This window comes from Oncorhynchus tshawytscha, linkage group LG20 (assembly GCF_018296145.1).
Source record: "Oncorhynchus tshawytscha isolate Ot180627B linkage group LG20, Otsh_v2.0, whole genome shotgun sequence".
In the NCBI taxonomy this organism is placed as follows: Eukaryota; Metazoa; Chordata; class Actinopteri; order Salmoniformes; family Salmonidae; genus Oncorhynchus; species Oncorhynchus tshawytscha.
Window position 1 is genome coordinate 49,074,364 of NC_056448.1, and position 23,528 is coordinate 49,097,891.

At 43.7% G+C, this 23,528-nt stretch overlaps 1 protein-coding gene across 2 annotated transcripts in view; it reads left to right on the forward strand.

Moving 5' to 3' along the window:
- The first annotated feature begins 697 nt into the window (after positions 1 to 697).
- Positions 698 to 23,528, forward strand: part of LOC112219878 (ceramide glucosyltransferase-like) — a 35,399-nt gene continuing 12,568 nt past the window's right edge. Inside the window, exons 1-3 of one of the 2 annotated variants that reach the window (XM_042302774.1) lie at positions 698 to 962; positions 11,515 to 11,656; positions 15,161 to 15,263. In XM_042302774.1, the coding sequence (XP_042158708.1) occupies positions 865 to 962; positions 11,515 to 11,656; positions 15,161 to 15,263 (343 nt within the window). In that variant the 5' untranslated portion in view covers positions 698 to 864. The remainder of the gene's footprint in view (positions 963 to 11,514; positions 11,657 to 15,160; positions 15,264 to 23,528) is intronic. The other variant, XM_042302773.1, reaches the window with a different exon arrangement.

The following is a 23,528-nucleotide window of genomic DNA, read 5'->3' on the forward strand; positions in this document are numbered from 1 at the left end:
TAGGAAAGACTTGTTTCTCTTTTGGTCCATTCAACAACAGAGCGATACGAACCTTGTTTCAGCAGGATGTTGTCACGCCTTATTGGAATGGATTTATTGATAATATCTGTTGGAAAAAAGTTTGGATGTTGCCAGACACATACCTACTTGTTAACAAAATTAAGGAAGTTTTCTTTAAAATTATTCATAAATATTATCCTGCCAACCACTATATGAAGAAGTTTTGTAATGACCACCCAGAAACAGTGTTGCATCTTTTTTGGCATTGTATGCATGTAAGAAAACTGTGGCAAGACATCAGTAGGTTTATAATTGAACACATTTATGAAGATTTTACACTATTGTGGAGAGATGTACTGTTTGGATTCTTTACATACAATAGAAATAAGCTGAAACATTTTTCTGTAATTAATTTAATTATTCTTTTGGCCAAATTTCATATACACAAATGTAAATTTACAAACCGAAAACCACATTTTCGTACCCTACAAAAAGAAATTAAACTGTATTTTAAGACGGTTAAATGCTCTACTAACAAAAAATCTGTTAGAATTGTAAGTATATGTATGTCCCTTAAGGTCCTTGTAATGTGATACTGTACCCCCTTGCTCGATTGTCCGATGTCTGCAATATAGCGCAATATGATCTGTAGTAGTGGACGAGAGAGACGTGGTTCTCTGTTCTAAGGACTCGAGGTCTTTTTTTGAGTCAGAAGACTACTGTTGTCATGGGCGGAAGTGCCGTACCCCGCCCAGTTCGTACCTTATGCGACGTTTTGGAGCAGAGTCTGTACCTCGGTGACTCGCTCACCAGTCTGCGTGGGTATTTACACCCGTGGTGTCGCTACAACAACAAGGCGCAAACATGGACCTTGTGGATCTTGCCATGCAAGGGCTCTCCGTCTTTGGATTCATTCTTTTTCTCGTACTCTGGTTTATGCATTTCATGTCCATCATCTATGTGTAAGTATTGCCTGGTTTTAGTACCGGAGCCGATTTAACCGACGACTTGATCCGTAACTAACATGAGTGTGGACAGAGATGAGCTCTGAGTCACATCAAATGAAGTTTTTAATTAAAAACGAACGATTTCAGCACCCAAAGAATAGCCTGCAATTTTACACAGGACATTATTATGCGTAATTCCGGCCTATTGTTTGGGTGCTGAAATCAGTAGTAGTTACCTCCGTCCCAACCGTAACGCGTTGAGTTCAGTCGGCTGGGTAAGTCGCTCAACACAAGGGAAGCAAGCTAACGGTGGGCAACTCAAAGTTGTCCAATAGTAGCAGCTTGCTATCTATCTAACTAGTTCTCTATGCCGATATACTGATTTTGTTTTAGTACTCCTAACCTCGCATATAACTAACTAGTCACCGTGAACCACACGGCGAGAGAAACACTGAAGTCAGCTGACTAGTTACCTAACTAAGGTTAAGTGGGCACTGTAAAGTTGGTTAACTAAAAACGTCACTAGTAACAGTTGTTTGCTAACTATTTTGTAAGATACTACCAAAGATACTGGTAACTAATGCTACTTGTTGTTTAAACCGGTGTTTCCCAGCGCTTCCTTGTGTTTCTGATGTGGTGTGATCTACAGTAACTAGATGGTTACTTTACCCAGTGGCTTGGTATCTAGCAGTACCCGCTCTTGGGGATAAGGACACCCGTTACCTCTTGTCATTTTCATTACCGTGAGAAAGCACCGTAACCCCCTATTTGATGGCGAGTTAGTCGATTCAACTCTACGAGGTGGAGCCATCCTTTTTTTTTAGGTCAGCCCCGTTTCTGTCTCAGGCACAAACCTCTCTAGACAGAGTTCAGACACTAAATCAGATTTGCTGACAGGAAGGAAATAAACTATCAATGTGTTCTAGCTGCTCATGTGCACATTACACGAACCATTGTAAAATGAAATACTAAATACTAGTTTTGAGTCTAGACAGATGTAGATAGAAATGAAATACTAACTACTAGTTTTGAGTCTCGACAGATGTAGATAGTATTTCATTTCTAACTACTAGTTTTGAGTCTCGACAGATGTAGATAGTATTTCATTTCTAACTACTAGTTTTGAGTCTCGACAGATGTAGATAGTATTTCATTTCTAACTACTAGTTTTGAGTCTCGACAGATGTAGATAGTATTTCATTTCTAACTACTAGTTTTGAGTCTCGACAGATGTAGATAGTATTTCATTTCTAACTACTAGTTTTGAGTCTCGACAGATGTAGATAGTATTTCATTTCTAACTACTAGTTTTGAGTCTCGACAGATGTAGATAGTATTTCATTTCTAACTACTAGTTTTGAGTCTCGACAGATGTAGATAGTATTTCATTTCTAACTACTAGTTTTGAGTCTCGACAGATGTAGATAGTATTTCATTTCTAACTACTAGTTTTGAGTCTCGACAGATGTAGATAGTATTTCATTTCTAACTACTAGTTTTGAGTCTCGACAGATGTAGATAGTATTTCATTTCTAACTACTAGTTTTGAGTCTCGACAGATGTAGATAGTATTTCATTTCTAACTACTAGTTTTGAGTCTCGACAGATGTAGGCTCTTACTCATATGTACATAGACATAGCTGATTTGTAAATTCTTTACTCAGAGCCTGGGATAGGGAAGTTGGGGTGGCAGGGTAGCCTAGTGGTTAGAGCGGTGGACTAGTAACCGGAAGGTTGCAATTTCAAACCCCCGAGCTGACAAGGTGCCCCTGAACAGGCAGTTAATAAGAATTTGTTCTTAACTGACTTGCCTAGTTAAATAAAGGTAAAATCAAGTGTTGGGGGGTGCCCACGAAATGCCTCTCTATTCCCTTCTATGTAGTGCAATATGTCCTCTGGTCAAAAGTAGTGCACTATATAGGGAATAGGGCTCTGGTCTAAAGTAGTGCACTATATAGGGATCTGGTCTAAAGTAGTGAACTGAATAGGGTGCCATTTGGGATGCACACATGAGTCTGGACAGGAGAGATGTGGTGTTCTTGGAGATGTGGAACCCTTTTCAGTTCACCACTATAGCTAATGGATGGGGAGGCTGACCATTGTAATGTATACATGTGTAGCTAATGGGTTTGCTGCTTACATCAAATGCATCAAAACACAACTAGTATCAACACTTATATTTAGTTTTGGATAAATGATTTGCTTTCTGTAAGTTTTTAAAAGGCCCAGTTCTGTCGATGTGATTTTATTTTATTTATCAGTGTTAATCCTGCTTTTGTTTTTTCAACCAGCAACTATCTAGACAGGACCTTCTAGTCAGCAGGTTTGTATAGGCGGGAGTTTAGTCTTTCCCAGGTGACTTCATCATGTGGTTAATAGACCAATAACAAAGAGTTCCAAACCCCTCTGCCGTTCCAAATAACTTTTATTTCCTGGGAGCGAACTTCATGTGTGGTGATCAAATCAAATGTATTTAGCTGATATCTCAAAGTGCTGTACAGAAACCCAGCCTAAAACCCCAAACAGCAAGCAATGCAGGTGTAGAAGCACGGTTGCTAGGAAAAACTCCCTAGAAAGGCCAAAACCTAGGAAGAAACCTAGAGAGGAACCAGGCTATGAGGGGTGGCCAGTCCTCTTCTGGCTGTGCCGGGTGGAGATTATAACAGAACATGGCCAAGATGCTCAAATGTTCATAGATGACCAGCAGGGTCAAATAATAATAATCACAGTGGTTGTCGAGGTTGCAACAAGTCAGCACCTCAGGAGTAAATGTCAGTTGGCTTTTCATAGCTGATCATTGAGAGTATCTCCACCGCTCCTGCTGTCTCTAGAGAGTTGAAAACAGCAGGTCTGGGACAGGTAGAACGTCCGGTGAACAGGTCAGGGTAGCATAGACTGTAGTTGGAGGAAACATGGTTTAAAAGTTTATACATTTGAGCTCGGTTCAAGACTATCCTACCAACAGGTCATTAAAAACTGTAATATCTTATTTTTCACCGAATCGGGGCTGAACGACGACACGGATATCATGCAGCTGGTTGGGTTTTCCGTTCATCAGCAAGATAGAACAGCTGCCTCCGGTAAGACAAGGGGTGGTGGTCTGTATCTATTTGTCAACAACAGCCGGTGTGCGAAATCAAATATTAAGGAAGTCTCAAGGTTTTGCTCACCTGAGGTAGAGTATCTCATGATAAGCTGTAGACTACACTATTTACCAAGAAAGTTCTCATCTATATTATTCGTAGCCGTCTATTTACCACTACAAACCGATGCTGGCACGAAGACCGCACTCAACCAACTCTATAAGGCCATAAGCAAACAAGAAAATGCTGATCCAGAGGTGGCGCTCCTAGTGGCCGGGGACTTTAATGCAGGGAAACTGTTACATGTGCAACAAGAGTGGAAAGAAACCTCTAGGCCACCTTTACTCCACACACAGAGACGCGGAACTAAGCTCTCCCTCGCCCTCCATTTGGCAACTCTGACCAGGTAGACAACAACACATTCGCCACGCTGATCCTCAACATGGGGGGCCCCTCAGGGGTGTGCGCTTAGTCCCCTCCTGTACTTCCTGTTCACTCATGACTGCGTGGCCAAGCACGACTCCAACACCATCATTAAGTTTGCCGACAACACAACAGTGGTAGGCCTGAACACCGATAACAATGAGACAAGCCTATAGGGAGGAGGTTAGAGACCTGGTCGTGTGGTGCCAGGACAACAACCTCTCCCTCAACGACGAGACAGCCTATAGGGAGGAGGTCAGAGACCTGGTCGTGAGGTGCCAGGATAACAACCTCTCCCTCAACGTGATCAAGACAAAGGAGATGATTGTGGACTACAGGAAAAGGAGGACCGAGTAGGCCCCATTCTCATCGATGGGGCTGTAGTGGAGCAGGTCGTTGTGGTACAACATCACCCGGGAGGCATTGTACCTCTAAACCTCTGTGAAATATATGTTCCATATCTCAAAATATTGTATTATCAGCTGTTTGAAGCTGGTGGACAAAACCAAACGTAAAAGATGCAAAAGCAAAACTTAAGCACAGATAGCATAGAAATAACACACATGGAATATAGACTTGGCTTCAATGACTGACAGATCTATAACTCACATTTCTATGTGAATTTGGTCAGATTGCCCAAAAAGTGACAGATTGCAGCTTTAAAACATCCTAAAATCCCTAATCAAAATGTTTTTATTATGTAAACCGCCAAGTGGGTCAGTTTCCGCAACAACGAAGAGCGTTGAAGCTAGGAGGTTCCATTTTGCATCTGTTTATGTGCCCTGGCTAACAGCAAACCCTTGCACATGCTCAGATACTGTGTGAGAGCCAAGTGTTGCATCTCACTCATATCAATATCCTAGCTTATTCATTAATGATAGGACCTGCTTTACAGAAGTTGTGAGACATTGCAAGCCAAGTCAAGAAATTGCGAGATACAGCAGTGTATTGCAAGGGACAGCTTTTAATTGCCAATAGGTAGGCCATGGTAGGCCTAGGCCATGGTAGGCCATGGTAGGCCTAGGCCATGGTAGGCCTAGGCCATGGTAGGCCATGGTAGGCCTAGGCCATGGTAGGCCATGGTAGGCCATGGTAGGCCATGGTAGGCCATGGTAGGCCATGGTAGGCCTAGGCCATGGTAGGCCATGGTAGGCCTAGGCCATGGTAGGCCATGGTAGGCCTAGGCCATGGTAGGCCATGGTAGGCCTAGGCCATGGTAGGCCATGGTAGGCCTAGGCCATGGTAGGCCATGGTAGGCCTAGGCCATGGTAGGCCTAGGCCATGGTAGGCCATGGTAGGCCTAGGCCATGGTAGGCCATGGTAGGCCATGGTAGGCCATGGTAGGCCATGGTAGGCCATGGTAGGCCTAGGCCATGGTAGGCCTAGGCCATGGTTCTGACTGTCTGCATGTTGGCCGACCTGCCTGTGTTGTGTCCCCTCTCTTTCCATCTATCGCTAGGTCGCTACGAAGGATGCCAGTGTTCTGTGTCCCTCCTCTCTCTTTCTGTCTCTCGCTAGGTCGCTACGAAGGATGCCAGTGTTCTGTGTCCCTCCTCTCTCTTTCTGTCTCTCGCTAGGTCGCTACGAAGGATGCCAGTGTTCTGTGTCCCTCCTCTCTCTTTCCGTCTCTCGCTAGGTCGCTACGAAGGATGCCAGTGTTCTGTGTCCCTCCTCTCTCTTTCTGTCTCTCGCTAGGTCGCTACGAAGGATGCCAGTGTTCTGTGTCCCTCCTCTCTCTTTCTGTCTCTCGCTAGGTCGCTACGAAGGATGCCAGTGTTCTGTGTCCCTCCTCTCTCTTTCTGTCTCTCGCTAGGTCGCTACGAAGGATGCCAGTGTTCAGTGTCCCTCCTCCTCTCTTTCTGTCTCTCGCTAGGTCGCTACGAAGGATGCCAGTGTTCAGTGTCCCTCCTCTCTCTTTCTGTCTCTCGCTAGGTCGCTACGAAGGATGCCAGTGTTCTGTGTCCCTCCTCTCTCTTTCTGTCTCTCGCTAGGTCGCTACGAAGGATGCCAGTGTTCAGTGTCGCTCCGAAGTATGGCAACTAATCAATCTCCTCCGTTTCAAAAAGACTGAATCTTAGGAGCCCGATTCCTTGCAGAATCGAATGTTGACACTCAGAAATGGGAATCGCCGTGGCAGGGGGTCGAGGAATAAATGATTTTGGAGTCCAGCACTATGTCATCGTCGTTAACAGTTAGAAAAATGGAAAGTAGGGATCGGCGATTATATCCATATAATTCAAATGTTCGTTTTAGCGCAACGTTCCAAATGCCTATTATAAACTGGATGGTTCTAGGCCTGAGTGCTGATTGGCTGACAGCCGTAGTATATCAGACCACAGGTATGACAAAACATTTATTTTTACTGCTCTAATTACATTGGTAACCAGTTTATAATAGCAATAAGGCACGAGGGGTTGTGGTATAATTGCCAATGTACCACGGCTAAGGGCTGTATCCAGGCACTCCACATTGCGTCGTGCTTAAGAACAGCCCTTAGCCGTGGTATATTGGCCATATACCACACCTCCTCGTGCCTTATTGCTTAAAGTATAGCGCAAGAATCAAGGTTTTTATTTACATTTTTTTACATTTTTTTAAAGCGTTCTGTGTCTTTGGTCTCATCTCCTTCTGTGCACTGTGCACCTTCTCTCTCCACAGACGCCAAGCCCCTCCCTCTGCCGCTCACAACAACAACAACAGAAGACAAAAGATATCTTGTTCTCTGACAACGAGCAGATTCAACTCGCTATTTGAGGTTTGCTACAACAGAATCGGTCATATGGACCCCGAAACATAGAGACACTATTTGACTGTAATAGAGGAGACCATGACCTTTCTAATAATACCCTATTTATGTCTCAACTCCCAACATGTTGAACAGAGCAGATCCTACTAAAACGAGAGGATCAATGAACAGAGCAGATCCTACTAAAACGAGAGGATCAATGAACAGAGCAGATCCTACTAAAACGAGAAGATCAATGAACAGAGCAGATCCTACTAAAACGAGAGGATCAATGAACAGAGCAGATCCTACTAAAACGAGAGGATCAATGAACAGAGCAGATCCTACTAAAACGAGAAGATCAATGAACAGAGCAGATCCTACTAAAACGAGAGGATCAATGAACAGAGCAGATCCTACTAAAACGAGAGGATCAATGAACAGAGCAGATCCTACTAAAACGAGAGGATCAATGAACAGAGCAGATCCTACTAAAACGAGAGGATCAATGAACAGAGCAGATCCTACTAAAACGAGAAGATCAATGAACAGAGCAGATCCTACTAAAACGAGAGGATCAATGAACAGAGCAGATCCTACTAAAACGAGAAGATCAATGAACAGAGCAGATCCTACTAAAACGAGAAGATCAATGAACAGAGCAGATCCTACTAAAACGAGAGGATCAATGAACAGAGCAGATCCTACTAAAACGAGAGGATCAATGAACAGAGCAGACCCTACTAAAACGAGAGGATCAATGAACAGAGCAGATCCTACTAAAACGAGAGGATCAATGAACAGAGCAGATCCTACTAAAACGAGAGGATCAATGAACAGAGCAGATCCTACTAAAACGAGAGGATCAATGAACAGAGCAGATCCTACTAAAACGAGAGGATCAATGAACAGAGCAGATCCTACTAAAACGAGAAGATCAATGAACAGAGCAGATCCTACTAAAACGAGAGGATCAATGAACAGAGCAGATCCTACTAAAACGAGAAGATCAATGAACAGAGCAGATCCTACTAAAACGAGAGGATCAATGAACAGAGCAGATCCTACTAAAACGAGAGGATCAATGAACAGAGCAGATCCTACTAAAACGAGAGGATCAATGAACAGAGCAGATCCTACTAAAACGAGAAGATCAATGAACAGAGCAGATCCTACTAAAACGAGAAGATCAATGAACAGAGCAGATCCTACTAAAACAAGAAGATCAATGAACAGAGCAGACCCTACTAAAACGAGAGGATCAATGAACAGAGCAGACCCTACTAAAACGAGAGGATCAATGAACAGAGCAGATCCTACTAAAACGAGAGGATCAATGAACAGAGCAGATCCTACTAAAACGAGAGGATCAATGAACAGAGCAGATCCTACTAAAACGAGAGGATCAATGAACAGAGCAGATCCTACTAAAACGAGAGGATCAATGAACAGAGCAGATCCTACTAAAACGAGAGGATCAATGAACAGAGCAGATCCTACTAAAACGAGAAGATCAATGAACAGAGCAGACCCTACTAAAACGAGAAGATCAATGAACAGAGCAGATCCTACTAAAACGAGAGGATCAATGAACAGAGCAGATCCTACTAAAACGAGAGGATCAATGAACAGAGCAGATCCTACTAAAACGAGAGGATCAATGAACAGAGCAGATCCTACTAAAACGAGAGGATCAATGAACAGAGCAGATCCTACTAAAACGAGAGGATCAATGAACAGAGCAGATCCTACTAAAACGAGAGGATCAATGAACAGAGCAGATCCTACTAAAACGAGAGGATCAATGAACAGAGCAGATCCTACTAAAACGAGAGGATCAATGAACAGAGCAGATCCTACTAAAACGAGAGGATCAATGAACAGAGCAGATCCTACTAAAACGAGAGGATCAATGAACAGAGCAGATCCTACTAAAACGAGAGGATCAATGAACAGAGCAGATCCTACTAAAACGAGAGGATCAATGAACAGAGCAGATCCTACTAAAACGAGAGGATCAATGAACAGAGCAGATCCTACTAAAACGAGAGGATCAATGAACAGAGCAGATCCTACTAAAACGAGAGGATCAATGAACAGAGCAGATCCTACTAAAACGAGAGGATCAATGAACAGAGCAGACCCTGCTAAAACGAGAGGATCAATGAACAGAGCAGACCCTGCTAAAACGAGAGGATCAATGAACAGAGCAGATCCTACTAAAACGAGAGGATCAATGAACAGAGCAGATCCTACTAAAACGAGAGGATCAATGAACAGAGCAGATCCTACTAAAACGAGAGGATCAATGAACAGAGCAGATCCTACTAAAACGAGAGGATCAATGAACAGAGCAGATCCTACTAAAACGAGAGGATCAATGAACAGAGCAGATCCTACTAAAACGAGAGGATCAATGAACAGAGCAGATCCTACTAAAACGAGAGATCAATGAACAGAGCAGATCCTACTAAAACGAGAGGATCAATGAACAGAGCAGATCCTACTAAAACGAGGATCAATGAACAGGATCAAAAACGAACAGAGCAGATCCTACTAAAACGAGAGGATCAATGAACAGAGCAGATCCTACTAAAACGAGAGGATCAATGAACAGAGCAGATCCTACTAAAACGAGAGGATCAATGAACAGAGCAGACCCTACTAAAACGAGAAGATCAATGAACAGAGCAGATCCTACTAAAACGAGAGGATCAATGAACAGAGCAGATCCTACTAAAACGAGAGGATCAATGAACAGAGCAGATCCTACTAAAACGAGAGGATCAATGAACAGAGCAGATCCTACTAAAACGAGAGGATCAATGAACAGAGCAGATCCTACTAAAACGAGAGGATCAATGAACAGAGCAGATCCCTACTAAAACGAGAGGATCAATGAACAGAGCAGATCCTACTAAAACGAGAGGATCAATGAACAGAGCAGATCCTACTAAAACGAGAGGATCAATGAACAGAGCAGATCCTACTAAAACGAGAGGATCAATGAACAGAGCAGACCCTACTAAAACGAGAGGATCAATGAACAGAGCAGATCCTACTAAAACGAGAGGATCAATGAACAGAGCAGATCCTACTAAAACGAGAAGATCAATGAACAGAGCAGATCCTACTAAAACGAGAGGATCAATGAACAGAGCAGATCCTACTAAAACGAGAGGATCAATGAACAGAGCAGATCCTACTAAAACGAGAGGATCAATGAACAGAGCAGATCCTACTAAAACGAGAGGATCAATGAACAGAGCAGACCCTTATGTGCTTCCTGTCTCGTCTGTGTTTCATTTTATACATGTTCAGTGCGCATAAAAATACACTTTGTTTTTATAAAGAATTGGCTTCTCATTCTGAGAAATAAGCATCTTATCCAGGTAGGCCACTTGATTTCAACATGTAAACAAAGTCAACAGGCTTGTTGTTAAAACATTTGGCTGGACTTTAAATATGAAGTTTAGCTGGCTACTCAATAGCATGTGGACTTGTGCTTGAGAGATTGTTTATGAGGCCGTGTTAATGATCTATACTGCCTGCTACCAGAAGTTGGTCTTTCAAATCAAAGTTTATTTGTCACGTGCGCCGAATACAACAGGTAGACCTTACAGTGAAGTGCTGACTTACAGGCTCTAACCAATAGTGCAAAAAAAAAGGTATTAGGTGAACAGTAGATAAGTAAAGAAATAAAACAACAGTAAGAAGACAGGCTATATACAGTAGCAAGTATTTATTAGTGGATGTGCGTGGATGTGGTTAAATTGAACAAAAAGGTTGTTTTCGTAGATCGACCTGAAAGCCAGATCACTGGTTATTGTAACAATAACAAACAACAGGTTAAACTATTTTGATAAAATAATGATATTATTAGCCTGATTTCATAAACACTGAATTCATTAGATTATTGCTGTTTGAAATGTGGGGTATTTTTACCTTTTTAATTGTACAACAAAGCTTCTTTAGAGAACATTTGTTTTTTTATAGATGTATAATATTTATCAATATTATCTCGTCAATTGCTGTTAAGTTTGAAAAAAAATCTAAATATGATTTTTCTGGCCATTTCGCCCAGCCCTATTCGTGTGGTTGAGTCCGTTCTGTGGTAACATAGACTCTTAACAGCGTTATTAAACTTCGTTGCCTCTTGCTGAAACAAGCAACAAACAAGTCTTTGGTTGCCTAGGCCTTACCCCTACAATGCAGCAGCGCACGCAGAAGTATAAGTAACAGTTGTGCTTGTCTGTCTCTCCTGTAGCCGACTCTGTCTCAATAAGACGAGCCCTGACAATAACGTTGTAATTGTGCTTGTCTGTCTCTCCTGTAGCCGACTCTGTCTCAATAAGAAGAGCCCTGACAAGCAGCCCTACAGTAAGCTGTCGGGGGTCTCTCTACTGAAGCCTCTGAAAGGAGTAGACCCCAACCTCATCAATAACCTGGAGACTTTCTTTGAGCTCGACTACCCCACGGTACTACCAGTTCTATATCCTACATGTCTATACCCTATCCCCCCACGGTACGACCAGTTCTATATCCTACATGTCTATACCCTATCCCCCCACGGTACGACCAGTTCTATATCCTACATGTCTATACCCTATCCCCCACGGTACTACCAGTTCTATATCCTACATGTCTATACCCTATCCCCCACGGTACTACCAGTTCTATATCCTACATGTCTATACCCTATCCCCCACGGTACGACCAGTTCTATATCCTACATGTCTATACCCTATCCCCCCACGTACGACCAGTTCTATATCCTACATGTCTATACCCTATCCCCCACGGTACGACCAGTTCTATATCCTACATGTCTATACCCTATCCCCCACGGTACGACCAGTTCTATATCCTACATGTCTATACCCTATCCCCCCACGGTACGACCAGTTCATATCCTACATGTCTATACCCTATCCCCCACGGTACGACCAGTTCTATATCCTACATGTCTATACCCTATCCCCCCACGGTACGACCAGTTCTATATCCTACATGTCTTTTTCCTAATTGGAACCTCTTCTATAGGCTTGAGCATAACTACCCCACGGTACGAACAACACTGTTTCTCTCCCAGACGGTCTCGCCACAATGTTTCAGTGACTCTCTATCAGTCTGCTGTTAGAATGTTGCAGTGCAGTTAGACAGGGCAAAGTCATGCATTATAGGTTGCAGGCACAGCAAGCAAGTACTACGTGCTGCTTCCTGTAGAACAAGTACTACGTGCTGCTTCCTGTAGAACAAGTACTACGTGCTGCTTCCTGTAGAACAAGTACTATGTGCTGCTTCCTGTAGAACAAGTACTACGTGCTGCTTCCTGTAGAACAAGTACTACGTGCAGCTTCCTGTAGAACAAGTACTACGTGCTGCTTCCTGTAGAACAAGTACTACGTGCTGCTTCCTGTAGAACAAGTACTTCTGTAGCTACAAGTGCAGATTCCTGTAGCAACAACTTGTTCAATATACTTGTGAAAACATTACACAAAGTATCCTTGATGTTGGTGCAGGTTACCAACCAAACCAGATGATTGACACAACGTTAGCCTTTCACAACTATTACTTGATGTTGATTTGCGTCAACATTATACCACGGTACATACATCACTTCAACATGACGTGAGGAGGGATGGGTTAAGGCTAGTCTGTTATAAAACAAAAACAATGAAGTAGCCGTGATGACGAGTGGGATGCAGCACCTGTTGAGCAGCGTTGATACGTTGGAGCAGCGTGCAGAGCACGCAACTTTTGATACATTATCATTTCATTGCCTGGGGCAGCAGGTAGCCTAGTGGTTAGAGCGTTGGGCCAGTAACCAGCAGGTAGCCTAGTGGTTAGAGCGTTGGGCCAGTAACCAGCAGGTAGCCTAGTGGTTAGCGTTGTGGTTAGAGCCAGTAACCAGCAGGTAGCCTAGTGGTTAGAGCGTTGGGCCAGTAACCAGCAGGTAGCCTAGTGGTTAGAGCGTAGCCTAGTGGTTAGAGCCAGTAACCAGCAGGTAGCCTAGTGGTTAGAGCGTTGGGCCAGTTAGCCTAGTGGTTAGAGCGTTGGGCCAGTAACCAGCAGGTAGCCTAGTGGTTAGAGCGTTGGGCCAGTAACCAGCAGGTAGCCTAGTGGTTAGAGCGTTGGGCCAGTAACCAGCAGGTAGCCTAGTGGTTAGAGCGTTGGGCCAGTAACCAGCAGGTAGCCTAGCCTAGTGGTTAGCCAGTAACCAGCAGGTAGCCTAGTGGTTAGAGCGTTGGGCCAGTAACCAGCAGGTAGCCTAGTGGTTAGAGCGTTGGGCCAGTAACCAGCAGGTAGCCTAGTGGATAGAGCGTTGGGCCAGTAACCAGCAGGTAGCCTAGTGGATAGAGCGTTGGGCCAGTAACCAGCAGGTAGCCTAGTGGTTAGAGCGTTGGGCCAGTAACCGAAAGGTTGATGGATCGAATCCCCGAGCTGACAAGGTAAAAATCTGTCGTTCTGCCCCTGAACAAGGCAGTTTAACCCACTGTTCCTAGGCCATCATTGTAAATAAGAATTTGTTCTGAAAACCTCTTATGGATTGGCCCTTTTTTTTCTTCAATTTCCTCCTAAAATATAATTCCCAAATCTAACTGCCTGTAGCTCAGGACCCAAATCTAACTGCCTGTAGCTCAGGACCCAAATCTAACTGCCTGTAGCTCAGGACCCAAATCTAACTGCCTGTAGCTCAGGACCCAAATCTAACTGCCTGTAGCTCAGGACCTGAAGCAAGGATATGCATATTCTTGGTACCATTTGAAAGGAAACACTTTGAAGTTTGTGGAAATGTGAAAGGAATGTAGGAGAATATAACACTTTAAATCTGGTAAAAGAAAATACAAAGAAAAAAAAAATTCCATCTTTGAAATGCAAGAGAAAGGCCATAATGTATTATTCCAGCCCAGGTGCAATTTAGATATTGGCAACAGTGCACGTGCTAAGTTTTATCCTAATCCACATTGCATTTCTGTTCAAAATGTTGTATCAAGACTGCCCAAATGTGCCTAATTTCTTTATTAATTACTTTTCAAGTTCAAAACTGTGCACTCTCCTCAAACAGTAGCATGGTATTATTTCACTGTAATAGCTACTGTAAATTGGGCAATGCAGTTAGATTAACAAGAATGTAAGCTTTCTTTCAATATCAGACATGTCTATGTCCTGGGAAATGTTACTTACAACTTCATGCTAAAGCATTAGCTTCCGTTAACTCAACCTCATGCTAAAGCATTAGCTTCCGTTAACTCAACCTCATGCTAAAGCATTAGCTTCCGTTAACTCAACCTCATGCTAAAGCATTAGCTTCCGTTAACTCAACCTCATGCTAAAGCATTAGCTTCCGTTAACTCAACCTCATGCTAACGCATTAGCTTCCGTTAACTCAACCTCATGCTAACGCATTAGCTTCCGTTAACTCAACCTCATGCTAAAGCATTAGCTTCCGTTAACTCAACCTCATGCTAAAGCATTAGCTTCCGTTAACTCAACCTCATGCTAAAGCATTAGCTTCCGTTAACTCAACCTCATGCTAAAGCATTAGCTTCCGTTAACTCAACCTCATGCTAACGCATTAGCTTCGGTTAACTCAACCTCATGCTAACGCATTAGCTGCGGTTAACTCAACCGTCACGCAGGGGACCCACCAATCCTGCAGAAGTTTTAACTGACTTGCCTAGTTAAATAAATAAAAATAACCAAGAGCACAGGCCTGTCTGTGTAGGCTTTTCAATTGCAAGTTTGCTGTCACGTGGCCTCTGAGTGACAGAGGAGCTTCACTACAGGCTTTACAGCAAAGAAAAAGTCTCGTCTCAAACGGTACAAAAATAAATTATATTACTGGAGCGTGAAATGTGTGAAATTACATTTGATTTAATTTAACAAACCATGTTGCAGGACGTTTTTTAAAAACTAATGCCTTAGACTCTCTACAGTATTTTACTAATGTTTCTCTCTGTCTGTGTTTCTCTCCCCAGTATGAGATCCTGTTATGTGTGCAGGACTATGACGACCCAGCCGTTGATGTGTGTAAAAAGCTCCTGGGCAAATATCCCAACGTAGATGCCAGGTTGTTTATAGGTAAGAGCTTGACTTGATGTATTATTAGAACAAACTGTTCATTAATATTCATGTTTTTGACATTTCTACAATCTGTCTAATAAATATGTTTATGTGTAGTATTGAAGTGAGGAACTCGCTGGTATTAACAGTTTTATACACTGCATCCAAGGCATACTAGTGTGTGTGTGTGTGTGTGTGTGTGGGTGTGTGTGTGTGTATGTATGTATGTATGTATGTATGTATATATACAGACAGGGATCCACACTGTGCTGTCTGACAGACAGGGATCCACACTGTGCTGTCTGACAGACAGGGATCCACACTGGGCTGTCTGACAGACAGGGATCCACACTGGGCTGTCTGACAGACAGGGATCCACACTGGGCTGTCTGACAGACAGGGATCCACACTGGGCTGTCTGACAGACAGGGATCCACACTGGGCTGTCTGACAGACAGGGATCCACACTGGGCTGTCTGACAGACAGGGATCCACACTGGGCTGTATGAACGGCAGGAATATTTCAGTCGGTGGCCCCCCCCAAAAAGATTCTGCAGCGTGAAACAATAGACTACATTTGTAGTTATCTGCAGTACAGCGCCCTTAACCACTGGGCCACCCGGGAGGCCCTCCAATAGACTACATTTGAGTAGTTATCTGCAGTACAGCGCCCTTAACCACTGGGCCACCCGGGAGGCCCTCCAATAGACTACATTTGAGTAGTTATCTGCAGTACAGCGCCCTTAACCACTGGGCCACCCGGGAGGCCCTCCAATAGACTACATTTGAGTAGTTATCTGCAGTACAGCGCCCTTAACCACTGGGCCACCCGGGAGGCCCTCCAATAGACTACATTTGAGTAGTTATCTGCAGTACAGCGCCCTTAACCACTGGGCCACCCGGGAGGCCCTCCAATAGACTACATTTGAGTAGTTATCTGCAGTACAGCGCCCTTAACCACTGGGCCACCCGGGAGGCCCTCCAATAGACTACATTTGAGTAGTTATCTGCAGTACAGCGCCCTTAACCACTGGGCCACCCGGGAGGCCCTCCAATAGACTACATTTGTAGTTATCTGCAGTACAGCGCCCTTAACCACTGGGCCACCCGGGAGGCCCTCCAATAGACTACATTTGAGTAGTTATCTGCAGTACAGCGCCCTTAACCACTGGGCCACCCGGGAGGCCCTCCAATAGACTACATTTGAGTAGTTATCTGCAGTACAGCGCCCTTAACCACTGGGCCACCCGGGAGGCCCTCCAATAGACTACATTTGTAGTTATCTGCAGTACAGCGCCCTTAACCACTGGGCCACCCGGGAGGCCCTCCAATAGACTACATTTGTAGTTATCAGCAGTACAGCGCCCTTAACCACTGGGCCACCCGGGAGGCCCTCCAATAGACTACATTTGTAGTTATCAGCAGTACAGCGCCCTTAACCACTGGGCCACCCGGGAGGCCCTCCAATAGACTACATTTGTAGTTATCAGCAGTACAGCGCCCTTAACCACTGGGCCACCCGGGAGGCCCTCCAATAGACTACATTTGTAGTTATCAGCAGTACAGCGCCCTTAACCACTGGGCCACCCGGGAGGCCCTCCAATAGACTACATTTGAGTAGTTATCAGCAGTACAGCGCCCTTAACCACTGGCCACCCGGGAGGCCCTCCAATAGACTACATTTGTAGTTCTCTTATGAAGTCAGTATAAAGTAATTCACAGCTTTATTAAGAGGTGCAATAGACGACTGAGATGGTATTCAATAAAGACGTTGTTACATGTAACATGCTGGAAGGGAGGATATGCAGCCTTATTCAGTGATTGTCATGAATTTTGGGGTGACAATTAGGCAATTTTTTTTTTGTTAATTAGAATTGAATTTTCCTTTTTAATCTTTTATTTACACCAATACTATATGAAGGCCTTATTGAATTGGTGCTAATTCATCACCCGAGGAAGTGGAAACTCATTAGTTAATTCTAAATATAACCCCCTGTTAGTTGCCATGTTTTAATCCAACAGTAAATGTAATGTCCTAATAAAACTGCACACAGGGACATAAAAATGGTATCCATGAGTTTGTCTGACTGGTAAGTAGATAAACAACCAAAATCTCACATTATCCCTTTAAAGCGCCACCGATTAGCACATTATTATTATTATTATTATAAAAACTAGATTCTAGTCTGGGAGGTGTGTCTCCTGACCGATTCACCGTTTGGTTTATGATGTTTGTCCCCTATGAGACACTGTACACATGGAAGCCTACACTACACTAACAAAAGTATGTGGACACCTGCTTGTCGAATATCTCATTCCAAATGGAGTTGGTCCCTTCCTTTACTGCTATAACAGCCTCCACTCTTCTGGGAAGGCTTTCCTCTAGATGTTGGAACATTGCTGCTATAACAGCCTCTACTCTTCTGGGAAGGCTTTCCTCTAGATGTTGGAACATTGCTGCTATAACAGCCTCCACTCTTCTGGGAAGGCTTTCCACTAGATGTTGGAACATTGCTGCTATAACAGCCTCCACTCTTCTGGGAAGGCTTTCCACTAGATGTTGGAACATTGCTGCTATAACAGCCTCTACTCTTCTGGGAAGGCTTTCCACTAGATGTTGGAACATTGCTGCTATAACAGCCTCCACTCTTCTGGGAAGGCTTTCCTCTAGATGTAGGAACATTGCTGCTATAACAGCCTCCACTCTTCTGGGAAGGCTTTCCACTAGATGTTGGAACATTGCTGCTATAACAGCCTCCACTCTTCTGGGAAGGCTTTCCACTAGATGTTGGAACATTGCTGCAATAACAGCCTCCACTCTTCTGGGAAGGCTTTCCTCTAGATGTTGGAACATTGCTGCTATAACAGCCTCCACTCTTCTGGGAAGGCTTTCCTCTAGATGTTGGAACATTGCTGCAGGGACTTGTTTCCATTCAGCCACGAGAGCATTAGTGAGGTCGGGCACTGATGTTGGGCGATTAGGCCTGGCTCGCAGTCAGCCTTCCAATTCATCCCGAAGGTGTTAGATGAGGTTGAGGTCAGGGCTCTGTGCCGGCCAGTCAAGTTCTCCCATACCGATCTAAACAAACCATTTCTGTATGGACCTCGCTTTGTGCACGGGGGCATTGTCATGCTGAAACAGGAAAGGGCCTTCCTCAAGCTGTTGCCACATTGTTGAAAGCACAGAATTGTCTAGAATGTAATTGTATGCTGTAGTGTTAAGAATTCCCTTCACTGGAACTAACGGGCCAGTTTCCACTGCTCCAGAGTCCAATAGGGGGGAAGCTTAACACCACTCCAGCCGACGCTTGGCATTACGCATGGTGATCTTAGGCTTGTGTTCCGCTGCTCGGCCATGGAAACCCATTTCATGAAGCTCCTGAATAGTTATTGTGCTGACGTTGCTTCCAGTTTGGAACTTGGTAGTGAGTGTTGCAGCCGAGGACAGACGATCAATACGCTTTTCAGCACTCGGCCGTCCTGTTGTGAGCTTTTGTGGCATACCACTTCGCGACTGAACCGTTGTTGCTCCTAGACGTTTTCCACTTGACAATAACAGCACTTACAGTTGACCCAGCTCTAGCAGGGCAGAAATTAGACGAACTGACTTGTTGGAAAGGTGGCATCCTATGACGGTGCCATGTTGAACGTCACTGAGCTCTTTGGCAGTAGAATGGCCTTACCAATGTTTGTCTATGGAGATTGCATGGCTGTGTGCTGGATTTTTATACACCTGTCAGCAACAGGTGTGGCTGAAATAGCTGAATCTACTAATTTGAAATGGTGTCCACGTTTTTATATGTGCACATTCGGAAAGTATTCAGACACCTTGACTTTTTCCACATTTGTTACGTTACAATAAATGTTTTTCCTTATCAATCTCCAACATAATACTCCATAATGGCATCACAATACCCCATAATGACAAAGCAAAAACAGGATTTGGGTCTCTGGGATGCTGGCCTTCTAGGCAGAGTTCCTCTGTCCAGTGTCTGTGTTATTTTTCCCATCTTAATCTTTTATTTTTATTGGCCAGTCTGAGATGTCTTTTTCTTTGCAACTCTGCCTAGAAGGCCAGCATCCTGGAGTCACCTCTTCACTGTTGACGTTGAGACTGGTGTTCTGCGGGTACTATTTAATGAAGCTGCCAGTTGAGGACTAGACACTCTAATGTACTTGTCTTCTTCATCAGTTGTGCACCGGGGCCTCCCACTCTTCTTTCTATTCTTGTTAGAGCCAGTTTGCGCTGTTCTGTGAAGGGAGTAGTACACAGCGTTGTACGAGATCTTTAGTTTCTTGGCAATTTCTCACAGGGAATAGCCTTCATTTCTCAGAACAAGAATAGACTGACGAGTTTTAGAAGAAAGGTCTTTGTTTCTGGCCACTTTGAGCCTGGAATCAAACCCACAAATGCTGATGCTCCAGATACTCTAGATGTGCATTTTTCCATCACATGTACAGCTGATTCTCAAGATCTTGCACACTAATGAGATGCTATTGAGCCCACACTGCTACACTATCTGAGCCAAAGACTACATTCTTTCTGGTAAGTTTTGATTACAATACTGGGTGGGGTGAATATACTTTATATGACATGCATGATTTTTTTGTTAATTAACTAGTAAATAGTAGCCTACAGCAAAGTGTGTTTAAGTAATTTCTAACTTGTCAACAATTTCTGCTAGTTAGTTTTTACTACCATGTGGGTTTTAGCTTGCTTGAGCCTGCTAACTGAGTAGTGTTATTTCACCTGTTTCCATACATGTTTCATTTTAAAACATGTATCTTACAAAGGAGTTGTTTAATCTAACTGCTGAACTATTTATATGTACATGGAATTGTATTTGTTTTTTTTACAACAAAAACAATTCTAATCTTTACAGGAAAATACCACGGGCACTATCTGATGTGTGGAGACATTTCACTGCAGCTAATGTAGAAGGAAAAGCTGTGTACATTTGCAAATAATGTGCCAAATCATATGTGAAGAATGCAACAAAGATGCAGAATCATCTGGCCAAGTGCATAAAGTTCCCTCAGCGCTCACAACAAGCAACCTCTGACAAAAGTCCCTCTACTTCTATTTCAGGTGAAAATGATGAATCAGACACCTTATTCGATAGCAACAGCTCACGGTCCTCCGGGAATCCAAGTTTTTTTTTTTTACTCAATGGAGGAACGTAGTCAGAGAAATGCTGATTAATGTCTTGCTTGAGCTTTGTATGCAACTGGTTCACCTCTGATGCTCACAGGCAATGTGTATTGGAAGAGATTTCTGAATGTTCTTCACCCAGCATACACCCCTCCAACCAGACATGCTTTATCTACTCATTTGCTGGATGCAACAGAGTTCAACAGAGTTCAAGTGAAGGTCAAGCAAATCATAGAGAAAGCAGACTGTATTGCAATCATCTTTGATGGCTGGTCGAATGTTTGTGGGCAAGGAATAATTAACTACATCATCTCCAGCCCTCAACCAGTATTCTACAAGAGCACAGACACAAGGGACAACAGACACACCAGTCTCTCCATTGCAGACGAGCTGAAGGAAGTCATCGATGACCTTGGACCACAGAAGGTATTTGCACTGGTGACAGACAATGTTGCGAACATGAAGGCTGCTTGGTCGAAAGTGGAGGAGTCCTACCCTCACATCACACCCATTGGCTGTGCTGCTAATGCATTGAATCTGCTCTTCAAGGACATCATGGCACTGAAAACAATGGATACACCCTACAAGAGAGCCAAGGAAATGGTTAGGAATGTGAAGGGTCATCAAGTTATAGCAGCAATCTACCTCACCAAGCAAAGTGAGAAGAATAAGAGCACCACATTGAAGCTGCCCAGCGACACCGGTTGGGGTGGTGTTGTCATCATGTTTCACAGTCTCCTGGAGGGGAAGAAATGGCCATATCACAGTCTGCCAATATGGACCGCTCCATCAAGAGGATCCTCCTGGATGTTATATTTTGGGAGAGAGTGGTAAGCAGCCTGAAACCTATAGTAGTAGCCATTGCACGGATTGAGGGAGACGATGCCATCCCGTCTGATGTTCAGACTCTGCTTGCAGATGTAAGAGAAGAAATCCGTTCGGGCCTGCCCACTTCACTGTTGCTCCAAGCAGAGGAAACTGCAGTTCTGAAATACATCAAAAAGCGTGAAGACTTCTGCCTGAAGCCCATACACGTGGATCTGAGGCTCTTTCCCATGTTGCCTCCATCATCTTCCAAATCCCACCAACATCAACTGCACAAGTGGTCCTTGTTTGGGAACACACACACCAGGAGAAGACATGGAAGCCTGAGAGGAAGCCAATCAAAGCTTTAGTTTCTAGACTATCATTTTACAGATGTTGAAAATGTTTTTGGGAGATGCGATGGATCATTGGGGATCATTCAATATTCCCTTTCTTTGGTTGTTCAGTGAAATCATCCCATGTGAAGAGTCAACTCATTTAATTAAAGTTCAGTTCATAACTAAATAGTTTTAAAAATTTCTATTGGAAGGATTTAATAATTTGCAATGATGTCTACTTATAAGGTTAAAGTTTTCTGTTTCTGTCTCCATATGATATGGACAATATATCCAATGCAAAAAAACATCTAAATTTGAAATAGTATTAATATTAATTTGCATATATTCCCGTTAATTCCCAAGGAAAGTTTCCACCTCTACGTATTCCCCAAAATGTGCAACCCTAGAGACGCCGTGTTGTCTTGTGTAAACAGACAGAGCTCCTGAGCAGTTCTTTCTCACCGTCTGTGCTAGTGGATAGAGAGCAACACAGCAGCTGTTCACTCCATGTTAGTGAGCAAATGGACAAATAAAACCCCAACCTTCATTTACCCGTTTGTGACGCACGGATTTTCAAATCTCTGTTTTCTACCAGACTGACTTCATGACCAAAAATATCCTATTTACACTTTGTAGTGTATTTTGACACTAGAATAAATGTTTCTGACTCATGTTGATGCCACACAGGCTGTTTTCAAAGGGATTTGTTGCTTTTTAAAGGGTTGCAAAATGTGACTATATTATACTCTCTGTTAGAGACCTAAAGGCTTGGTGTGGCCATTATACTCTCTGCCCATCTGTTAGAGACCTAAAGGCTTGGTGTGGCCATTATACTCTCTGCCCATCTGTTAGAGACCTAAAGGCTTGGTGTGGCCATTATACTCTCTGCCCATCTGTTAGAGACCTAAAGGCTTGGTGTGGCCATTATACTCTCTGCCCTTCTGTTAGAGACCAAAGGCTTGGTGTGGCCATTATACTCTCTGCCCATCTGTTAGAGACCTAAAGGCTTGGTGTGGCCATTATACTCTCTGTTAGAGACCTAAAGGCTTGGAGTGGCCATTATACTCTCTGTTAGAGACCTAAAGGCTTGGTGTGGCCATTATACTCTCTGCCCATCGGTTAGAGACCTAAAGGCTTGTGTGTGCCATTATACTCTGCCCATCTGTTAGAGACCTAAAGGCTTGGTGTGGCCATTATACTCTCTGTTAGAGACCTAAAGGCTTGGAGTGGCCATTATACTCTCTGTTAGAGACCTAAAGGCTTGGACTGGCCATTATACTCTCTGTTAGAGACCTAAAGGCTTGGAGTGGCCATTATACTCTCTGTTAGAGACCTAAAGGCTTGGTGTGGCCATTATACTCTCTGTTAGAGACTGAACGGCTTAGTGTGGCCATTATACTCTCTGCCCATCTATTAGACTGAAAGGCTTGGAGTGGCCATTATACTCTCTGCCCATCGGTTAGAGACCTAACGGCTTGGTGTGGCCATTTAGTTTAACAGACGACCCTGAAAGGCTTGGTGTGGCCATTATACTCTCTGCCCATCGGTTAGAGACCTAACGGCTTGGTGTGGCCATTTAGTTTAACAGACGACCCTGAAAGGCTTGGTGTGGCCATTATACTCTCTGCCCATCTATTAGACTGAAAGGCTTGGTGTGGCCATTATACTCTCTGCCCATCTATTAGACTGAAAGGCTTGGTGTGGCCATTATACTCTCTGCCCATCTATTAGACTGAAAGGCTTGGTGTGGCCATTATACTCTCTGCCCATCTATTAGACTGAAAGGCTTGGTGTGGCCATTATACTCTCTGCCCATCTATTAGACTGAAAGGCTTGGTGTGGCCATTATACTCTCTGCCCATCTATTAGACTGAAAGGCTTGGTGTGGCCATTATACTCTCTGCCCATCTATTAGACTGAAAGGCTTGGTGTGGCCATTATACTCTCTGCCCATCTATTAGACTGAAAGGCTTGGTGTGGCCATTATAC